Below are 20,169 nucleotides of genomic sequence, written 5' to 3'. Positions count from 1 at the left end.
ACATGGCTGCAGCTCTAGTCGAGCATAGACTCAATTATTTTTTAAGTTAGTTACGTAAATTTAAAAATAATGCCGCAGAACCTTTAAGCTCGATGTTTTCGTTAATTTTCTTTTTAGTAAATGAATGTATTTTTTTTTTATTTAGTTTTTAAGGTGTTAGACTTTACAATATATAGCGTGGATTGTGTTTGAGCGAATTCATTTGTTTTGTATTTTTTAAGTTTTAGTTTTTTTTTTCAATAGCGCGCGTTCGATGTAAGCGTGAAAGAGCAAAGATTCGATTTCTTTGTTTTGTTTCTTATTTAATCATCTTGAATAAGATGAGGTGAAAAGCAAAGTTCATATTGTTAGTTTTGGGTGGGCGGTGGCTTATTAACATGCAGCAAACTACTCAATCTAAGTACACATATATATTTACACATAGATTAACATGCAATTTGTGGTTACAAAACTAAAAGCACACAACGGAGGGCAAGCAAATGCAGTTACAATTGTTCTGCTGGTTTCTCATACCATTTTCTCATTTACTTACGCTTAAAGAAGAAGTTTTTTTTGCTTTTTGCAAAGTAATCAACTTAAAAATAACATAAATTAACGAATAGAAACTTACACATAAACATAAAATTTGGAAAAACATTCGAAATGAATTCCAAAATGAAAAAGGAAGTATAAATAACATATATTATAGTACATAGATAATACATAGACTTAAAAATAATAATCAGCTTTATAATATATAGTTGTAGTATTAAGTGAAAATCCATTGTCGTTGTTCGTTGTTGATTTTCTTCGCTGAACCGAGCCCACACATTGAGACTTACTGCGACATTTGTTGCACATCGACTTGGAACCAGACTTGATCGATACTGATACTGAATATATTTTGTATTATGTGGATTATGAGTGTATTTAGAGCTACGTAGAACACAACTGAAGCAGCTTTTAAAAGGTATTTTTGTTTTTTGGTTTTGTTTTGGTCTTGAACAAACTCAACTACAAGTAACGCACTAAACTGGGCTAAAAGTAACAGAGCAGAAAGCTTCAATTTGTGTCATGTTCTTGTTTTAGTCTTTTGCTTGTTTGATCTATGCAGTCTTCTAGTCAGTGTGTCTATGTGAGAGTGTGTTTGTGTGTGTTTATGTGTGTGTGTGTGTTGTACTGTTTTGGCCAGCGGCATGTCTCAAAACTTTGGCTAAAAGCGACGTATTTTTTTGTTCTTGTTTAGCAAATTCGCGCTGTGACTACAACTGAAGAGTTGAACATTGTGTGTCCAACGACTATATATAGTATTTAGTATTGGAACTATACACAAATTGTGTGTCATTTGTGTGTCATAAATTTGTAGAATGTGCGACTAACACACAAACATTGATGCACATTGATTTTGTAAATATTATATTTGAAATTAAAACACAAAAATTGAAACAGTAAGGCATAAATGGGAAACTTTTCTTTTCCAACAAATGTTTCAAATCAAATTCAATTTCGAAAAGAATTTTAGAATTTAGAAAATACAATCGATAGTCGAATAAAATTTGTCAAAAATGTTTCATTCCACATTGAGAGCTCAAATAACAGGAAGAAAATCATAATCGATCACATGAAATTCGAGACTAGAAACGAAAAACTTGAAAACTTTTTTGTTTATTTTTTGAGTAGAAAAATCTGAGAAGAGATGAAAACAATTGAACAAAAAGAAAATTATGCATCAGCAAACGAACAAACAATCGCAATTTTGTTTTTTTTTTTTTTGGTTTTTCATAGTTTTTGTTTTTTGGTTGCACTATCGTTTTGTGTGTGTGTGTGTAAATTGAAAATTGAATAATTGATTGCTGGCCAAATTGAGGGGGGAAAAAGGTACGCGACACACACAACTCAAACAAAGGTCAAATGTCAAATTGGAAACGTTAAATAAGTTGGGGTTGCATGTTTGTTCATTTTCTAGTATTTTGTAACTAAACAACTAAAAGTAAACAACTCTTTTTGGTTTTTTGTTTTGTTTTGTTTTGGTTTTTTTTTTTTGGATTAAACCTTATCGTTAGATTTTTCCTGACCTGCGGTTCACCAAGTTGTCGCGGTATGGATCTCTCGGCTGACGCTTCATAATATCGCTCTCGGCTTGCTCGTAAGCGAGTGAAATGGCCGGTATCTTTTGCGGTATATAATATAGCGTTCATTATATCGTTTTGTTGGTATATATTATATGGATTTTTTTTCAGTATTTATTTATTTGTTTTATATTGTTGATTATGTGCGTTATTTTGAATAGAATCAAAATGAAAGACATAAAAAAACGTTGCAAAAAAATTGTGGGGGAAAATATGAAAAAGGAAAATCCGGTTAAAGTTGACGAATAATATCTTGCTGGCGTATTTGGTATATAATAAATACTTGTTATATACTAATAAATATTCGATAAGATAGATATTTTGCTTTGTTTTTTTCATTGTTAATTAAATATTAATAGTACTTAGTTAAAAAAAGGGAGTTGCATTTGGTATTTGAGTAAAGAGAGCGTTATACAGTGTTGAAGAGAGAGCGTGTTCTGCTTAATGTTGATGTTAATATATTGTATATATAAATATATTTTATATTGTAGTTGGTAGTTGGTATTTGTAGTTGAAGTTGAAGTTGTTGTTATTGATGTTGTAGTTGTAGTTGTAGTTGTACAAGTATTTAGCTCCTGCGTACTTAAGAAGCTATAACTACACTGGGGAGCAAAAAGTAGCGCCCAAGTAACAAAAATTGATTCGTTATACGAGTACAGAGGAAAATGTAGTATAGAGTTTTTGCTTAGAGCTTAACTTGCACTAAAATTGCTTGATATATGTATGTAGAAGTTAATATATATATAACATATTTATATAGTATATTAAGACTAGAGAAAAATTGGTGTGCCAACTTGAGATGGCCATAAATAGACGTGAATGTTTCGTTCACTACAAATCAAAACAAGGTTTAATGAATGTTTTTGAATACTTCGATGGCGATTGATTGACTGATTGAGGGATTGATTGACTAAAGATTTTTTCCAATGACTTAGTGTTAAAAATGGGCTTGATGACTTCGAATGTTTTACTAATATTTGGGTTGTACAAGAACTTAATCGAGTCCACATACAATAGATGGCAGGTGAATATGTTGACCAACTGCTATAAATGCAATAAATTCAAAATACTTTAGTTTAAATATATTTTATAGACTCACTAAATGTATATTTAAACCTGCTCTAGCATAAGTTAAACAATGATGTCCTATAGCAAAGTATTCTACTATGAGAGAGTCAGAGAGAAAGACAGAGAGAAGAGAGCGAGCCAAACAAGTCAAAAGATTCGTCTATCAGTTCGGCGATGGAAGAAACAACGTCGAAGATATCACTTACCTTCTAAATGGACTTTTAATATGACAAAAATAAAAGCAACTTATGCTGTCTCAAAAAAAAAAAAATCGACACATTTTCTTAAGTTAGAAAAGACGCTTATGATAGAAAGAAAATGAGTGTTACAAGCATAGAAATCAAAGAGTTAAGAGTTGTTTAAGTACCGAAATAGTTAAGCAAGATAAGAAGAAGATGAAGAAGAAGTAGACCAAAAGGAAGCACGCCAAATTCGAATCGTGGTGAGAATTTATCTTAAGGGCTTATGCCAAAGTATTGTTAGCTGAGTGGTCAACGACAATAGTCGAAGAAAGTGGAGGCGTTCTTTTTTTTAATCAGAGTTTTCGAGTGTTTTTTTTGGCTAGTGCATAAATCACATTTTTTTAAGGGGCATTTCATTCTTGCTTCGAGATTATCAATCAATTTTTGTAGATACGAATATATCGCCAGAATAAGTAGTTTTTCTTTGTGTTAAGTTTGTTTTGTGTATCTTTTTCACTTTTTTGTTTGTTATAAATAAGTTTAGAGTTTGCACAGAAATTGAAATTACATGATTAAATTATTGCTATATAGTATATTGTATATTTAATACGAGTATGCGCATATAAATTGAATATAGTATTATTATCATTGCATATGAAGAGCGCAAATTACAACAAATATCAAAAAAATATATATTCAAAATATATTTAAAAAAACGAATGAAACAAAATAAACTTTAGAGATAAGCAATATATATTGGGCCTATAGCCCAGTGTTTTTTTTCAATATTCTTTTGCTAAAGAGCAAAAAGAGTCTGGAAATATAATACTAGATCAGCTTGAAAGTGCTTTTGATCGAAAATTTATTCGAAATGGAACTATAAATTGAAATTGGATAGTAGAGATACAGAGAAAGAGAGAGATAGAGAGAGTTCAACAAAAATACTAGAAAAATTCCAACATTACGTCAATTAAATTGTAAGTTTAAACGTTTAACTAGCTGATGTCGAAATATTAAAAAACTTATAAGGAAAAAACTTTAAATTTAAACATAAAACAAAAAGAAAACATAAAACATTTAACAAAAATAATATTTAAAACATAATCGAAATTCCAATTGTAAAAAATAATATACAAAATTAAAACATTTAACATAAATCGAAAAAGAAAACGATTAAGCATTTTTTGAAGTATAATTCAAAAGAAAAAAAATGCATAAGCTAAAACAACACTCAACGAAAATATCAAAAGTAAATTAGCTAATAAATAGTTGAAGCTAATTTGAAAAGTTCTTATATTTTAGTTTAGTAGTTAGACAAGAGAGTTCGAAGAAATATCTTTAAAAGGAAGCGTACTTTGCTTTAAATTCCTTGACCGAAAATGTATACCGCAAATTTACTTTGTATGAAATTTAAATTGCATTTTTTGTAAGTTTTAATTATGAATTACATTTGCTTTGAGTATGTGTCAAGATCAAAAATATTTTTGCTGTGATTGCATTAAATATTGATAGGAAGAAAAGTATTTTTTTTTTTTTATATTTATTTTGACCTCACTATTTTTACTTTTTACGTTTTGTATGTTTCGTGTGGTTGTTTTTCTTTTTCTTAATATTTTTTATTTTTGTATTCGTTCTGTTGTAGTTAGTTGTTTTTATTTGTTTGGGTATCACAAAGAAAAACTTTACCTTTCGTTGACCAGCTTATCTTGAAAGGGATTCCTGGGCTGGCGTTTCATAATATCGGATTCAGCCGTCTCATAGGCTAAGGAAATGGCTGGCACCTAAATGTGCAAGCGTTAACCGTAGTAGTGGAATAAAATAAATTAAAAATAAATATGATAAATTATGGACCACATATGATATCTCTTTCGCTCTAACACTGTCGAGTTCAGTTTCATTCTCGGAATACAACAAATACGAGTAGACAACGAAGAACTGCATGTCCCATTTGTACAGCTGAGAAGGACCGTTGGCACTGTCGATAACTTATTAGCTAGTTGTAATCGATAATGCGATAGATCGACTTAAGATCTTACTTAAAAACTAACTTAAACTGTTGATAAATGAGTTGAATTGAGAGTGGAGAGTACTGTGTTGAAAACTTAAATAACTTAAATGTTAAACAATAGAAAGTAGTATTAACTTAAATAATAACTTCTCTTTGTTTTAGTTCTTTTGATTTTTGTTTTTGTTAAGGTTAAGGTTATGCTAAAGTACAGTTTGGTAAGTGGCTACGATTTGTGTGCAATTAATTTGTTGTAATTTTGCTGGAACTAGGATAAATGCCAATACAGATACTTGAACAATTTTGCATGGTTAATTTTGATGTTACTTTTGTTTTGTTTACAAACGGAAAAATGCATAACAAAAACAGTTAATGCCAATTTAATCGGTGAGGAAATAGAAACCCAAAACGGAAAACAGAAATTGAAACTGAAACTGAAACAGGGGACGGGTTGATTTTTGTTACGCCGTAAAAGTTACACAACAGCAACAAAAGAATTTGTAGATTTTAGGTGAGGTGAAGTAAATGAAACAAGTACAACGCACACCAATTAACATTTAGAGCGTTTTTGAATAGAGGCGATTTTTAATAATATTCAATTGATTTTTGCTTTTTTTTTTTTTTTGTTGAGGTACTTTTCTCCATTTACACAGAAAGGCAAAACGTGGTAGAGTGGAGTGTGCGTGAATGGAATTGAACTTATGATACAGAACGGAATAAATGTATACGATTATGTATAAATCATGAGAATAACTTAATTGCTGTTGTTGAATGACTGAAAATGTACACAGAAGGTCAAATTTGTCGAAGATTGTTGAGTTCGATGATAATGGACGGGTTGTTAGGTTCTCTCAGTTGGGAGTATGTTACATTAATGATATAGAGATATGTTAACGAGGTAATGTAAATAATGATTAAGAGTCTTAGTTGATAAATAAACCATAAATATGGAACGACTTGTTAGTTGAGTTGCTTGCGCTGCTTTCGTATAGCAAGTAAGTATTATTAAGTATTTTTAATTGTTGTTATGGTTTTTGGTTTTGTTTTCGTTTGTTACGCTTATGCTAATTACAATCCAGCCACATACACAGACATCGATTAGTTAAAGTTTATATGAAAATTGCAGCTTAGTAAATCACTGCTCGCTTTTGTTTTTAGTTATTTCTTTAAGTGGCAACAAAGTTTAGTGTGCATGTGTGTGTGTGTGTGTGAATGTATGTGTGAGTATTTAGTATAGTATGTGTGTGTTTAGTAGAAATTGACTTGAATTGGCACCTTGAGTTCACTAATTTATCGTTGAATGGGTCACGTGGCGGACGCTTCATAATATCGGCTTCAGCGTGTTCGTAGGCCAATGATATGGCTGGCACCTAGTATTGGATTATTGCAGGTGGTAACATTAGCAAAACGTTTTACAATATTCGATTTCGATACGAGGGGGGAATTTGGGTCAAGAATGTTCGAGTTGTTTTTTGGTTTTTTTTACACTATTTGCTTGGAATGTTATAGTTACAATAGAATAAATGTCTGCTAAGAGAGATCATTATAGATTGATGCGAGTTGTTCAACTACAATGGCGTAGCCTAAATTGATAATGAACTGCAAAACTTTCTGCAATTCGAGCCTAATCCAGCGTACTTTTTGGGTTGTGGGCGCTGTTTACCTCTCGTTCACCAGATTATCGACCGCTGGATTGCGTGGTCGCCGCTTCATAATGTCCGCTTCGGGTCCCTCGTAGGCAAGCGATATGGCTGGTATCTGTGCACAGCACAGTACAGCACAGCACAGAATAAATCATCAAACGTAATTGCAATCGCAATTCAATTTTAAAATTCGTACATAAGTTATACAAAGGTTATAGGATTTGATGCTTAACAAGTTAGAAGACCTGACTGTCAATTACAATTAACTTGCTTAATGTCTTACATAATCACATACGTAGTTAAGATTAGTTTAGGTGGGTTGCTCTAAGTGGCTGCAGGATGGAGGCAAACTTACCATGTCAGTGCCCAAATCGATGCACAGAATGGTCACGGTACCCAATGGCAGTGGAATATCGCACAGAATGAAGGCGAGGAAAGGTGAGATTTCGGGTATGTTGGAGGTCAGAGTGTAGGCAATGGATTTCTTCAGATTGTCAAAGATCAAACGACCTTCCTCAACACCAGTCACAATCGAGGCAAAGTTGTCGTCCAACAAGATCATGTCAGCAGCCTGCGAAGTGAAAACAAAACCATATACATATAATACCGATCCGAATTGATTGAGAATGAGAGAACCCACCTGCTTGGACACATCGGAACCGGCGATACCCATAGCAACACCAATATCAGCCTTCTTCAGGGCAGGAGAATCGTTGACACCATCACCAGTTACAGCCACAATGGCTCCCATACGCTGGCAGCCCTCGACAATGATCAGCTTCTGTTGGGGCGAGGTACGGGCGAAGACAATCTCGGTGTGATAGCGGAGAATTTCATCCAATTGATCAGAGGACACATCGCGGAGCTCAGCACCGTGCACAACAGCGGCCTTAGCTTCGCGAGGGTTGACCTCCGATACAGGGATGTTGAGGCGCTGGGCGATATCCTCAATGGTCTCGTTGCCCTCAGAGATGATGCCCACAGATTTGGCAATAGCCTTGGCAGTGATGGGATGATCACCAGTAACCATGATGACCTTGATACCAGCCGAACGGCACTTGGCAACGGCATCGGGCACAGCCGCACGTGGGGGATCAATCATAGACATGAGACCAACGAAACGCAGATTGTCAATGGGGAAGTTAATGTCATCGGTGTTGAACTTGTAGCCAGTTGGGTATTTGTCGGATGGCAGCATAAAATCGCAGAAGCCGAGCACACGCTCGCCCAGACCTCCAAGCTCCATGTACGCGTTGTTGAACGCTTCCTTCATCTCCTCGTCGAGCACCTTCTCCTTGCCGTTGATGAAAATGGTCGAGCAGCGTTCCAGAATACGTTCGGGAGCACCCTTCATGACCAGCAGATAGCGTGGATCGTTGGTATCCTCGGTTTCGTGAATCGACACCTGGTACTTGTTGGTTGAGTTGAATGGCACCTCAGCGATCTTGCGGTTGCGCTTGCGGATGTTCATCACATCGCCGAGAGCGAGTTCCATGCACTTGAGCAGAGCAGCCTCGGAGGCATCGCCGCTGACTTCCTTCTTGAGAATTGGCACACCATCCTGGCCACCTTTGAATTCGGCGCGGTTACAGAGAGTGGCAATGCGAGAGAGCGCCTTGAATCCAGGGCTTGTTCTATCGTATTGAACACCCGACTGATCCTCAGTGGTATCGGCTTCAATGATCTGGTTGTCGAACCACATGTGAGCGACTGTCATACGGTTTTGGGTGAGGGTGCCGGTCTTATCAGAGCAGATGGTCGAGGTGGAACCCAGGGTTTCGACAGCCTCCAAATTCTTTACCAAACAATTCTTCGATGCCATACGCTTGGCAGTCAGGGTCAAGCACACCGTGACGGTGGCCAGCAGACCCTCGGGCACGTTGGCGACAATAATACCAATCAGGAAGATGACAGCATCCAGCCAGTGATAGCCCAAGATGAAGGCAATGACGAAGAAGGTAACGCCCAAGAATACAGCGACACCGGTAATCAGATGGATGAAATGATGGATTTCCTTGGCAATGGGAGTCTCACCGGTATCCAGACCGGATGCCAAGCCAGCAATGCGACCCATCACAGTGTGATCGCCACAGCTGATGACAACACCCTTGGCGGTGCCCTCAACGGCGTTGGTCGAGAAGAAGGCCAAGTTCTTAGTCTCCAAAGGATTCTCGTGTGTGAACTCAGCGCCACGGGACTGCGGCTCCGATTCACCAGTCAACGATGAGTTGTCCACCTTGAAGTTGCGTGCCTCAATGATGCGAATATCGGCGGGAATACGATCACCGAACTTAACTTCGACCACATCGCCCAACACGAGATCCTCGGCGCGCAGCGTGAGTTTCTCGCCCTCGCGAATAACGGTGGCAAACTGGGGCACCATGTTCTTGAACGACTCCATGATCTTGGAACTTTTCGATTCCTGTAAAGTCGCAAACAGACAAGCGATAAGTAGTTGCTAAGGGGAGAGTTCGAATAAGTTGCTTCCTTACCTGGTAGTAGGAGAAGATGCCTGTCACAATGACGACAGCGGAAAGTACAATACCCAGATACAAGTTATCATCGGCTGGCTCCTCGCTGGTGGTGGCCTGAATCGAATAGGCCACAAAACAAAGTATAGCACCGATCCACAGCAACATGGCGAAGCCACCGAACAGATTCTTGCAGAACTTCACCCATTCGGGTGTCTGCTTGGGCGGTGTGAGCGCATTGGGACCATCTCGCTCCAGATTCTCCTTGGCCTTGGCGTGACTCAAACCCTGCAATGGGAAAAAGAGAAGTGTAATTTAACAGACATTACAATTTAATTAGTTCTTTGGGACTTACATTTTCGGGATGTGTCTGAAAGCGCTGATACAAATCCTCAGGAGAGATTTTATGATGGTCGATGTCCAACTCCTGTTTGAGATCATCTAAATTCTCTTTTTTTAGCTGCTTTGGCCGGCATCTTGCGTCTTGACTATTGGGATCAAACGATGTTAGACAAAAACAATATATAAGTAATCACATTTGGAATTGCAAGTGCAGCGTAAAACCCAAAAAGCCGACACACAAAAATCGATTTACTTCATGCCATTAACCGTTGTGTTATGCCTCATAAAATACCCTTAAATATTTAAAGGTTTTCCGTTGTTTATTTTTATTTGTTTGCAAGTGAGTATTAAAGTGTGCAAGTTCGCAGAGAAGAGGAGAAGAAGAAGAACCATTAAACCCGATAGAGGAGTGTTTACAGTTTACCGAACTTACCAGTTACCAAAACATACAGACACATACATATGTATAATGCTGTATGTACAGACTTATTTTTTATTGCCAAAACATTTAGTAGCGCGCTAATGAGTTCCTATTTGGATCGCCATATGTTTCGGTCAGCGGGCGTGAGAATATTCACATTGATCGCTCCTAATCGGAGCAAAATAAAGCACAACAACTACGAGTACGCATACACGAGCGCGGGAAGCATGCAGCAAGCCAAGTGGCGATTTTAATCGCGCGCAAAACGCGCCGTATGTGAAATGCGAATGTCACGTAAAATGAATGAAAATGCTAAAAACAAATGCCACAGACTAATTCTGCCTACACACATTGCTCGCTCTTTTCTCTGTATCTACTCTACTCTACTATATATATTATATATATACATATAGACTGCAATAAAATCAAAACAAAGGCGAGCAAAACAAATTAAAAAGAAATCTATTCACAAAAGGCATTCGAATAAATCGAAAAAACTTATGCACTTGAATTTTGTTTATGCTGCGCTGTGGAATTAGTCCCTATCTGCACATTTGTTTCACCATGCTCATTGACCTCAAAGAACTTTCGAATTGGCACAGAAAATCTCACCAAAAAATAATTATAAATAATTTTTCTATACTATAGTTGTACATACATATATGTTGCAGACGCGCCAGCTGTCGACCGTCGCGTCTCTAGACTCTGGCAATGGTTTATTAGATTTTCTATTTTATTTATATTTAGCGCGTTGTGACGTCACAGCCACAAATCGGTGAAATAACTTGGAAAAGCCCATAACTGGTTTTAATCAGTTTTATTCGTGACCCACCTATAAAAATTATGTGACTAAACTATTGAAAACAAAAGTCTAATATTTTCCGCATTTTCTTTTCTCGTATTTTTGGCTGTCTGCAATTTTCTCGGTACAACAAAAAATTCAGGTAATTGAGTTTTACTTTTAGCTAGGTAATAACCGTTAAAATATATGCATATAGTATATTAAAATAAACATTTACGGCGTATATACTATATAGAAAAGATTATATATAATTGTTTTTAGTATATCGAAAAAAGCGGTGCTATATTTAAGAATTTTCGATTATTTCTTTCAAATGTCAAGCGGCAAATAATATTGGAAACATGCCCAGATTATATATGCATAAATGAAGATATAAACAATAAATAAATGTAAATGTAATTGGAAGAGATGAGAAACGGAAATGAATGTAAATAATTGAAAATAAGCACACATAAAGTAGAAATAAAGATTAAAGGCGTAAACAAATCGGCATAAATGGAACAAATCGATGAGTATGTGATGTGAAAATATATGTTATAAGTATACCCATCTGTGTGTGTGAGTGTGTGCAGTACATATATGTATATTCATGAGTAGGTTGTATGTAGTTCATACATATGTTTGTCTGCATGGTATGTGTGTACTATATGAGGAACATTTTCAATTTACCTTGAAGTGGCCATCGGCTGTGCGATTGTCGTCATCGGTTGCAATAACCGTCGCGACTCGATAAGAGTCCGCTCTCGTAAGCTGCACGAGGAGTGTTGATATTCGATTCGATTTGATTGATGGATGTTGATTGATGATGAACGGGAAGAAATATATAAATCAAAAAAGAACGTAACAACGTAACAAAAAAAACGTAAACGAAAAACAAAACGAGCATAATCAGATGCATAAACTTTTGATAATGATAATGATATGTTTCTAAATACTATATACGTAAATACATATTGCTAAGAAAAAAATATATTTCATAAATATAAATCTTAATCATATGAGGTTAATTTGTGATAAAAACTATTACTAAATCACTGTGAAATAAGTATAAAAATGTTTCACATATGACTGGGCTTCCAGCTGGAGGACAACAACACAAAAGGACAATGAATCATGTAATTGTATGTTACGAGAACGATAAACGAGAAGGAGAACGAGAACAAGAACGGGTGCGAGAGAGTACGAGTATAATGTAGAGTTTGTGGGCTAACGGAACGAATAACGAATACTGGAAGGGAACGGACAGGGCGCATGTGCCGATTTGTGCTTGCTTTGGAAAAACAATTGGAAAGCGAATTGATTTGTGGTTTTTAGAAGCGAAAAAAATTATATAGAGGTATTACCACACAATACATTGATATCTTGCATTATTGTACTGACGTCAACATTTGAGGAATGAGAGCTGCGGGGCTCCGGGCTCGTTTATCAGCAAATGGTCAAGTGAATCACAATCGAAATGCAAACGCAAACTCATTAAAATGCAATTTCAACAAAATATTTACTGCAGCCCAAGGGCAACTGAATATAAATATAAAAATAATGCACAAATCAATAACTCTCCGCATTCGTTCTAAACTCGTAATATATTTATTTTTTTGGGTCTCATGCATAAATTGAAAACAAGCATGCCAAGAGCAGTGTCAAGAAGTAACAACAATATACAAATAAAGAGAGCGTCTAAGACAAATACAACACAATACGTAGAGCGGGAGAATGGGAGAGAGTATGGAAATGTGAGCGAAGAAGAGGTAGAGATAAGTGCGTTCTCTCTAAACAAACCTGTCGCGATCACATTTGGCGCTCGGTTGAACGCCGGCAACGTGAAATGAGTACAGAATCGACATTATTCGCTTTGTTTGGCTTTGAACGGGTATTGCTTATTTATTTATGTATTTATTCGTTTTTGGTGTATTGGAGGGGGGGTTGGTTCAATAAGCTTTTGAATTCTTAAGAGGCATGAAATAAATCCCAATGTTTGTGATCACATATATAGTATGTATCTATGATTTTGTTTTTTATAAAAACTTGATTCATTCTGCTTACGCACTTTTATTTAATATTCGGGGCTCTCGTTAGATTGCCTTTGGTTTTGTTTGTTTGTCTTTTCACTTATTGGCAGTTATTTGTTTGTCTCTCTCTCTCTCTCTTTATGCTGATTTACGTATGCTAAACAATCTATATTAAATTGAGGGGGCACAGGTGAAAGGGGTTATTGATTAGTTAATTATAGTAGAGCTTAACTGTAACTTAACTGTAATGCTTAATGCTTAGTCTAAGGCTAGTGGCAACAATTGTTAACATGTTCTTTCTTTCTTTTTTTTTTTGCGCTCCCACAGAATTTGTTTGTCGTTAATTTATATTTTCCTAAACAAATTAATTTCATTTAAAGGCGACTCTTTAGTTTTACGATACGTTTTTATCTTGATTTGTCTTTTGTTTGGAACCGTTCATGGTTCGATTCATTTGACGAAACAAAAGTGGAGCGTCGATCGTTGAGCGCGTCACGAGGCTGCCATTGAAAAACATTAAATTGCGAATTGTTGCAAAATACGGGACAACGAAACGCAGCATGTGAAATCTCTGTAACGATGCTGACCGAGAGCATTGAGCTGATTTGAGTGCCAAATGCCGAGCACTGACTGTTGGCTGAGGTTGAACAAACAATTAGAACGCCACACGATGATGCTCTATGCTAGGGTGCGGACGATTGCTGGACGGCAGCAGGATGGATGGGATATAAATCAAAATGCGACAATGGCCGTTTGGCGACACAGAGAAGTTTACATAACGCTGCCAATTAAGTGCTCAGATACAAATGTATCTGCTAGTTTCATGTGATTTGTATCTGCTAGTTTGAGCATGTGTGTGTGCGTGAGTGACTTTCTCTGTGTGTGTATGTATGTATTCTATGTGTAGTCCAACGGTTTGGCGCGCACTTTGTCGCGCAAAGCATTTGGCATTTGAACTTGAATATCAATTTACAACAAATACAAAGACATAAAGAAAAAAGTACGCGAACAGTTATCGGGGATGCTTGGCGAGCTTGGCGAGATAAAGAATTGACAGGCAACAGACAAAACACAGCACGCTAATTGCTCAATCAATGCAAAAAGTATCTGCCACACACACACATACTACTAGACAATCGCACACACACACACACACGCTGAGAAGTACGTGTAAACTTGCGGGCGTAACCCAAAAAATGAGCAAATTAAGCTGCATAATGACAGCGATAATTGTAAACAATTTGAGCCAAGCGAAAGTGCATACAACAACAGAGATTTGTGAACTCGTCTTCAAATGCGGTTCGAACCAGTCGAAAACTAGAATGAAACCACTAAAAACTGCTGCTGCAGCAGGTCAAAGAAAACGTCAGCTCAACTTTAACGTAATATTATATTGTAGTACTGAAGAAAAGCTCAAACTGGTTAAGACAATACTCTTTTCTAATGCATACGCATAACTACTTGAATCTTGATTTGTATTTTTTTCGCTTCAAGAAACACGTTTATCATTGTTATGACTTTTTTCCAATCGAGCGTTAATGATCTCAGCTTTGCGCTCATCAGTTGTCCGTACTTTTTACAATTGAACGCTAATTGTCAAGTTTTTTTTTGGCATGTTCCTGTCATATTCCTATTACATCTGTCTATCTATTTTCATCAGTTAACATGCGAAGCGACTTAATACAATACGATACGAGATAACTTGCAAAAGAAAACAATAGACTTAAAAGTATATGCGAATATAAATTAAAAACTAAATAATAAATAATAAAGGTAATAAATGATTGTAAGTAGAATTTCTGATTTTGTTATTTGTAGTGCTTTTTGTTTTTACCCACCTGAACACTCATTACGCCTTCAGAATATTGAAATTACGGGTGCGTAAAATAAATAATTAAAATAACAACGTTGACATATAATTACGTAAAACGTTTTGAAAACAAATAACAAAAAAAATAAATAAAAATAGAAAAACAAAAACGTAACTGCAATAAAAATGAGAAAATTAAAAATTAAGTTCAAAGGGAAAATTGAATGATTTTCAGCTTATGCAACAAATCTGCAGGCAACCGAGCCGACACGAAAAGGAAACGACCCTGGAAGGGAGGAGCGAAGTCTTTCGCTAGGCGCTAGGCGGCGAAGCAGCAAGTGGACCGCATTGGCTACACACACACACACACACATAACCACCCGCGAGGGAAGGACAGAGAAGCAGAAGCCGAAGCAAAAGCTGAGCGGGCGCAAAGAGGCGGCCTGGAACTTTGGAATTGGTATTGGAAGGCGCAGATTGGAATAGAAAACTGCAGCTAGCAGCAGCAGCAGCAGCAGCAGGATATGAAATAACGGCACACGAGCGCGATAATAAGAGCGTGAGAGCGCAAAAGAGAGAGACGAGCACAGACAATTTTCGAAATCGAGTGCAATTCGAAAATGAGAGCAAAATGAGAGAGGTAGGAAGAGAGAGCAGCCCCATCACGAGCGCGAGCGCAGCATAAAGAACACACAATACAATATGCGAATTGAAATGTAAAAGAATATTTCTTTTTTTTTTTTTGTAGTGTTTTCATTTCCATTCCTTTGACTACTTGTCCGCATGTCCATATCTCTGTTTCTGTGTTACGCTTTACCACCAGCAGCAGCAGCAGCAGAATTATGAAATAGCCAACAAACAACGGGTGGTCGATACCATGCTCCAACAGCCACTCAAGGAGTCCCATCCCCTCTCTTCTAGGGGGGCATTATATGAGTGTGTGTGTGTGTGTGAATTGTAGGGGCACACACATTTGGGTTTTTTTTTTTTTTGGGTTGGTGGGTTGTGGGCTTTGTGGGTTGCGGGTTTTTAGTGGTTTTCTCGACTTGGGGTGGCCAGGAAATTACTGCTATTCCAAAATGAAATCGCCGCAATTGAATCTAAACGATTTCATTGCCATAAAAAAGTACGTCAGCGGTACGAAATTAATGTGCACATGGACAGAGACAAGTGTAGGGAAGCAACTAGATAAAAAGATATTATATACACACATGCAAAAACACATACATATTTATCTGTATTGTGGTGCTGTAGTTGGTCTGACTTTGGGGGGATATATGAGAGACAGAGATAGAGAGAGATCGCACGGCTTTCAGTCAAATCGAAATGATAGAAATGGTCAAATGGAACCCATAACGATCAGGGGATGATAATCTATTAGATCATAATTATTATTTCTCACTCACACACACACACTTGCAAACATTTATTCATTCACACACAATCAGCAAAATTGTCATTTACATGCATTATGCATTATTCACGTTACATTCTTTTTTTTTTCCTTCTGCTTTTTCATTCCACACACAGTTCACCTCCTACATACACACACTCATACATACGTATCCATTACGGCGCTGGCATGAAGTTTTGGAAAATCGATTTTGTACAAGGACGTTTTGTCGTTTGGGGCTTTTTAGTAGTTAGGAACCGTTTCTAGGCTCCGCTGCAGTTGAGCAACAACAGCAGCAACAACAAAATAAAAAATTGTCTTGGCTTTTAGAGTTCTTTGGTGGAGGGATGTTGTTGGTTCTACCTTTTACACGTCGAGTAAGATATTACACAATTTTTCCGTTTAGCGTTGCCGTTTGCCCCGTGTAGATGTGGTTTCGGTTTCTGTTTCGGAGGGGCGAGATTTCACTGAAAACTACCCCGACTTCTTGAACAGTGTTAATAAACTTATTTGCACTTCTTAATACAACAATAACAAATCACACACACGTTTTCTTTTACTTTTATACTCGTTAAGCTGTAACAGCTTAAGAGTTTGCCTCTTTTTTTTGCGCTTCTATGGTATATGTTATGTGTATATTCGTATCCTGTGTGTGTGCTTCTTCTTGGGCTTTATCGATGCACAGTTATTGTGTAAGCAGCAACACCAGCGTAACGCAGGCGGCGGACAGAGCGGAGAGCTGAGAGGAGCTGTACTAGTACTGGCACACTGGCTGTACCACCCGACAGAGAGACGAGAGCTCAGTTTAGCTACCACAGTGAGACCGACCTTCCTAGTTCGGTAACAAACGCTCGACTGAAAATTTTCAGCATGCCGCGAGTGGTTAAGCTTTCACGTCCAACGAAAAAATATTCTAGCATTGTCATTCGTCCGCAGCGACGTCGTCGTCGTCGTCGTTGTCGCTCCGAAAGCTTTCGTTACGTTTCGTTCGTTCATTCGTTTGCCAGATGTTTCGTCGCTCCTACCTTACGCTGCATATGCACATAGACAGAACAGTACAGCGCAGTAGCGTACAGAGAAGCTTTCGAAATCTCTCTCTCACTCTCTATCGCACTTTACACCAAATGTATGGCAGTGTGACAAGTGAGGCAGGCAATGGGCTGCTGCTGCTGCTGCTACTGCTGCTTGCCATAGAGCATGGGTATTTTGCACAGTGGTGCGAGAGCTTGGAAACTGGAGCAGAACCCTCTGGCTGCTCAGACTTCAAACACAGAGAGAAAGAGAGAGAGAGTGAGCGCGGCATAGATGTGCGCAGGAATGTGTGTCAGTCAGGCAAGCACAAAGATTCGAATCGAGAATTTGCATGAATTGTATAAGCAGCAAAATAAAACGAAAACAAAAAAAAGCCTCAGACTGAGCTTGATGAAAGGCCAAACTATTTGAGAATTCGGCAATTTACTCCACACGCCATATCCTGGCAGCCCTTTAATCGTTTATCGAGCCAATGACGTCACTTCAGCAGCGTGATGTCAATTATTCATATGTCAAGCAGTTAGACAACTTCTCCCCAAGGCACAAAAAAACGCAGGACAAAAGCCATAAGAGATTATAAAGCAGTCATATATATATATGTAAATACTATATATAAGTCTAAGCTAGAGCTTTTCATACAAACATGTATTTTTATAGAGAGAGCGAGCCGAACAAAAGGCTGCAGTTCTATTTTAGTGGCTTGAGCTCGCTTACGACGAGTAAGTCTAATTACACTAAATGTCAGCCGCACACAGAAAAGTAACACAAAACCGAAACAGAAAATCGATAGACATCGCAAAAGCAGATGCGAGCGCAAAAAAAAGTAACCCACAGTTACTAGCAGGGATTCTATAGAATATGGGATGGGAAAGGAGAGTGGGGAGAGGGAGGGGGAGCTGTTGCCGAATACAGTGAAAGCTGCTTAGCTGAAATTAACCCAAAACGAAGGTCGATAGAGATAACTTACAGATTTACCAGATTGTAGCTAGATAAGTGAGCATGCAAAATGCGCTCGACCTTTTTTTTTGCTGTCATCTTGCAAAATATTTTTGTGAATAAATTCCTCGCTTTTACGACTATCACTGGAGAGCAACTATGATTGTCCTGCCCGGGACAGTTATTACTGTACGCGTAATGCGATTCACTTAAGGCTCGAGCAAATAAACAAACAATAGGGCGCACTGACTTTAAGTGGTCGCGATGCCGGCGCTCCGGGCTACATACAAAACATATACACACAAATATATGTATGGGAAAGGGAACATAGAACGAACAACAGCGAACAACGAAAGTATAGTATTATGAGCCTTTTTGCCTTCGGTCTAATATCAAGTTATGTAATGACACGGCACACACACACAGCAATTCGCACACCACTTTGCCAAACTGTTTCTGTGTGTAGGTGTGTGTGTGTGCGTGCTGCGCGGTGGATAAACTTTGGCACGATGTTGCAGCAGTGACCTCAAAAGGCAGCGCCAACAACGCTTGGCGGGGGAGCTTGTAAAACACCAAACCCAATGATAGTAGTAAGTACAAGTAACTCGTGCCAAGTTGCTTATGTAAAAACACACAAAAAATTAAAAAAGTGGCAATGCAAAAGGCTACAAAATTCAGCTGACAAAATGGTCAACTGACAACCAAGGGGGATATCGCCAATGCCATGACACACGCGGCCAATTGTCGGGTGGCAATAGAGTCAGCATTTTGACGTAGGGACTTCATATCGCCCCAGACTTATATCGCATATCTTAATGTTGGCCATAGACCCCAAGTGCGATACATCATATTGTTTTTGTAACTTGTTTAATTATACGTTTGGCTGATAGGCGCCAAAGTCAGTCGGCAGATCTATTTCTGTTCCCGTTGACAGCTCAATTTTAGTGTTTGCCACGCCTGCAGCACGTGTCTCTGTGCCACAATGCGGTGGCATTTACTCCAAACAGTAGTAGTTTGGTAGTAGAAGTGTTGTGTTGCCAAATAAATATTTGGAAAATCAATAAGAACTGATGAGTGACAACGCTATGAAAGCAATTGCTGTTCGACTCTCGACTCTCGCCTCTCGAGCTGTCGAGTTGTGTTTGTACAAAGCGCTTGCTTTACGTATTCCTACGTATTGAATGCCAATTATGACTTTTAAGCTAAGCAAATAACTAGAGTAGAGCGGCAACAATGTTGCAAGCCATTCTCCGATGATATAACCAACAAAATTTTGCGATACAGAGCATGAAAATCTCTGCTGGCAACTGCATTCTCGCACGTTACGTATACGCAGTGTGGCGGCGTGTGAAAAGCGTGCGCTTCGCATTGACAGCGAGCAGTTAAAACTGCAACAGTCCTGTTAATTTCCACAAGAGTTAAATAGAACAACTTGAATATAGAAAACTTTCCAGAGTTGAGAGGGAATACTGATTGCATAAGCGGCAAGCATCTTTTAATTGTGTTCATGACCATGGCAAACACAAGAGACAGCGAGAGAGAGAGGTTGAAAGGAGGGAAGGGGAAAAGCGGAGCGCACAGACTTGTAGCATAATCAACATAAATGTTGAAGCATTGTACGATGATATATGAAGATAATAATATATGAGCCTCAAAATGACAAACCGACAATGAAGCGAATGAACTACAGCAAACGGCTGACTTAGTTTCTGTACTTGAGCTCTGATTAAAATGTGTATGCCCCTCTCTCTCTCTCTCTGGGCTAACGCTGATGATGATGATGATGATGCCACTGGGATGTGGCAGCTGGACAGTCAGGCAGGCAGGCAGGCAAAATGCTGATCGCTGGCACAAAGTCTAGTCAGAGTCGCCGCGTCGCTGCGTCTCCTCGTAGGCGTTATGACAATAGATTTACGAGTGTAGCGCGCTCTACAGCTCTACAGCTTA

At 38.0% G+C, this 20,169-nt stretch overlaps 1 protein-coding gene across 1 annotated transcript in view; it reads right to left on the bottom strand.

Moving 5' to 3' along the window:
• LOC133836864 (sodium/potassium-transporting ATPase subunit alpha) overlaps positions 1 to 20,169 on the bottom strand; it is a 30,360-nt gene that overhangs the window by 3,259 nt on the left and 6,932 nt on the right. Inside the window, 7 exon segments of the mRNA XM_062267452.1 lie at positions 5,045 to 5,139; positions 7,362 to 7,577; positions 7,647 to 9,428; positions 9,499 to 9,765; positions 9,833 to 9,943; positions 9,945 to 9,965; positions 11,712 to 11,792. Coding sequence (XP_062123436.1) covers positions 5,045 to 5,139; positions 7,362 to 7,577; positions 7,647 to 9,428; positions 9,499 to 9,765; positions 9,833 to 9,943; positions 9,945 to 9,965; positions 11,712 to 11,792 — 2,573 coding nt within the window.

Source organism: Drosophila sulfurigaster, chromosome 2R (genome assembly GCF_023558435.1).
Source record: "Drosophila sulfurigaster albostrigata strain 15112-1811.04 chromosome 2R, ASM2355843v2, whole genome shotgun sequence".
Classification (NCBI taxonomy): Eukaryota; Metazoa; Arthropoda; class Insecta; order Diptera; family Drosophilidae; genus Drosophila; species Drosophila sulfurigaster.
This window is presented reverse-complemented; position numbering and strand designations above follow the sequence as displayed.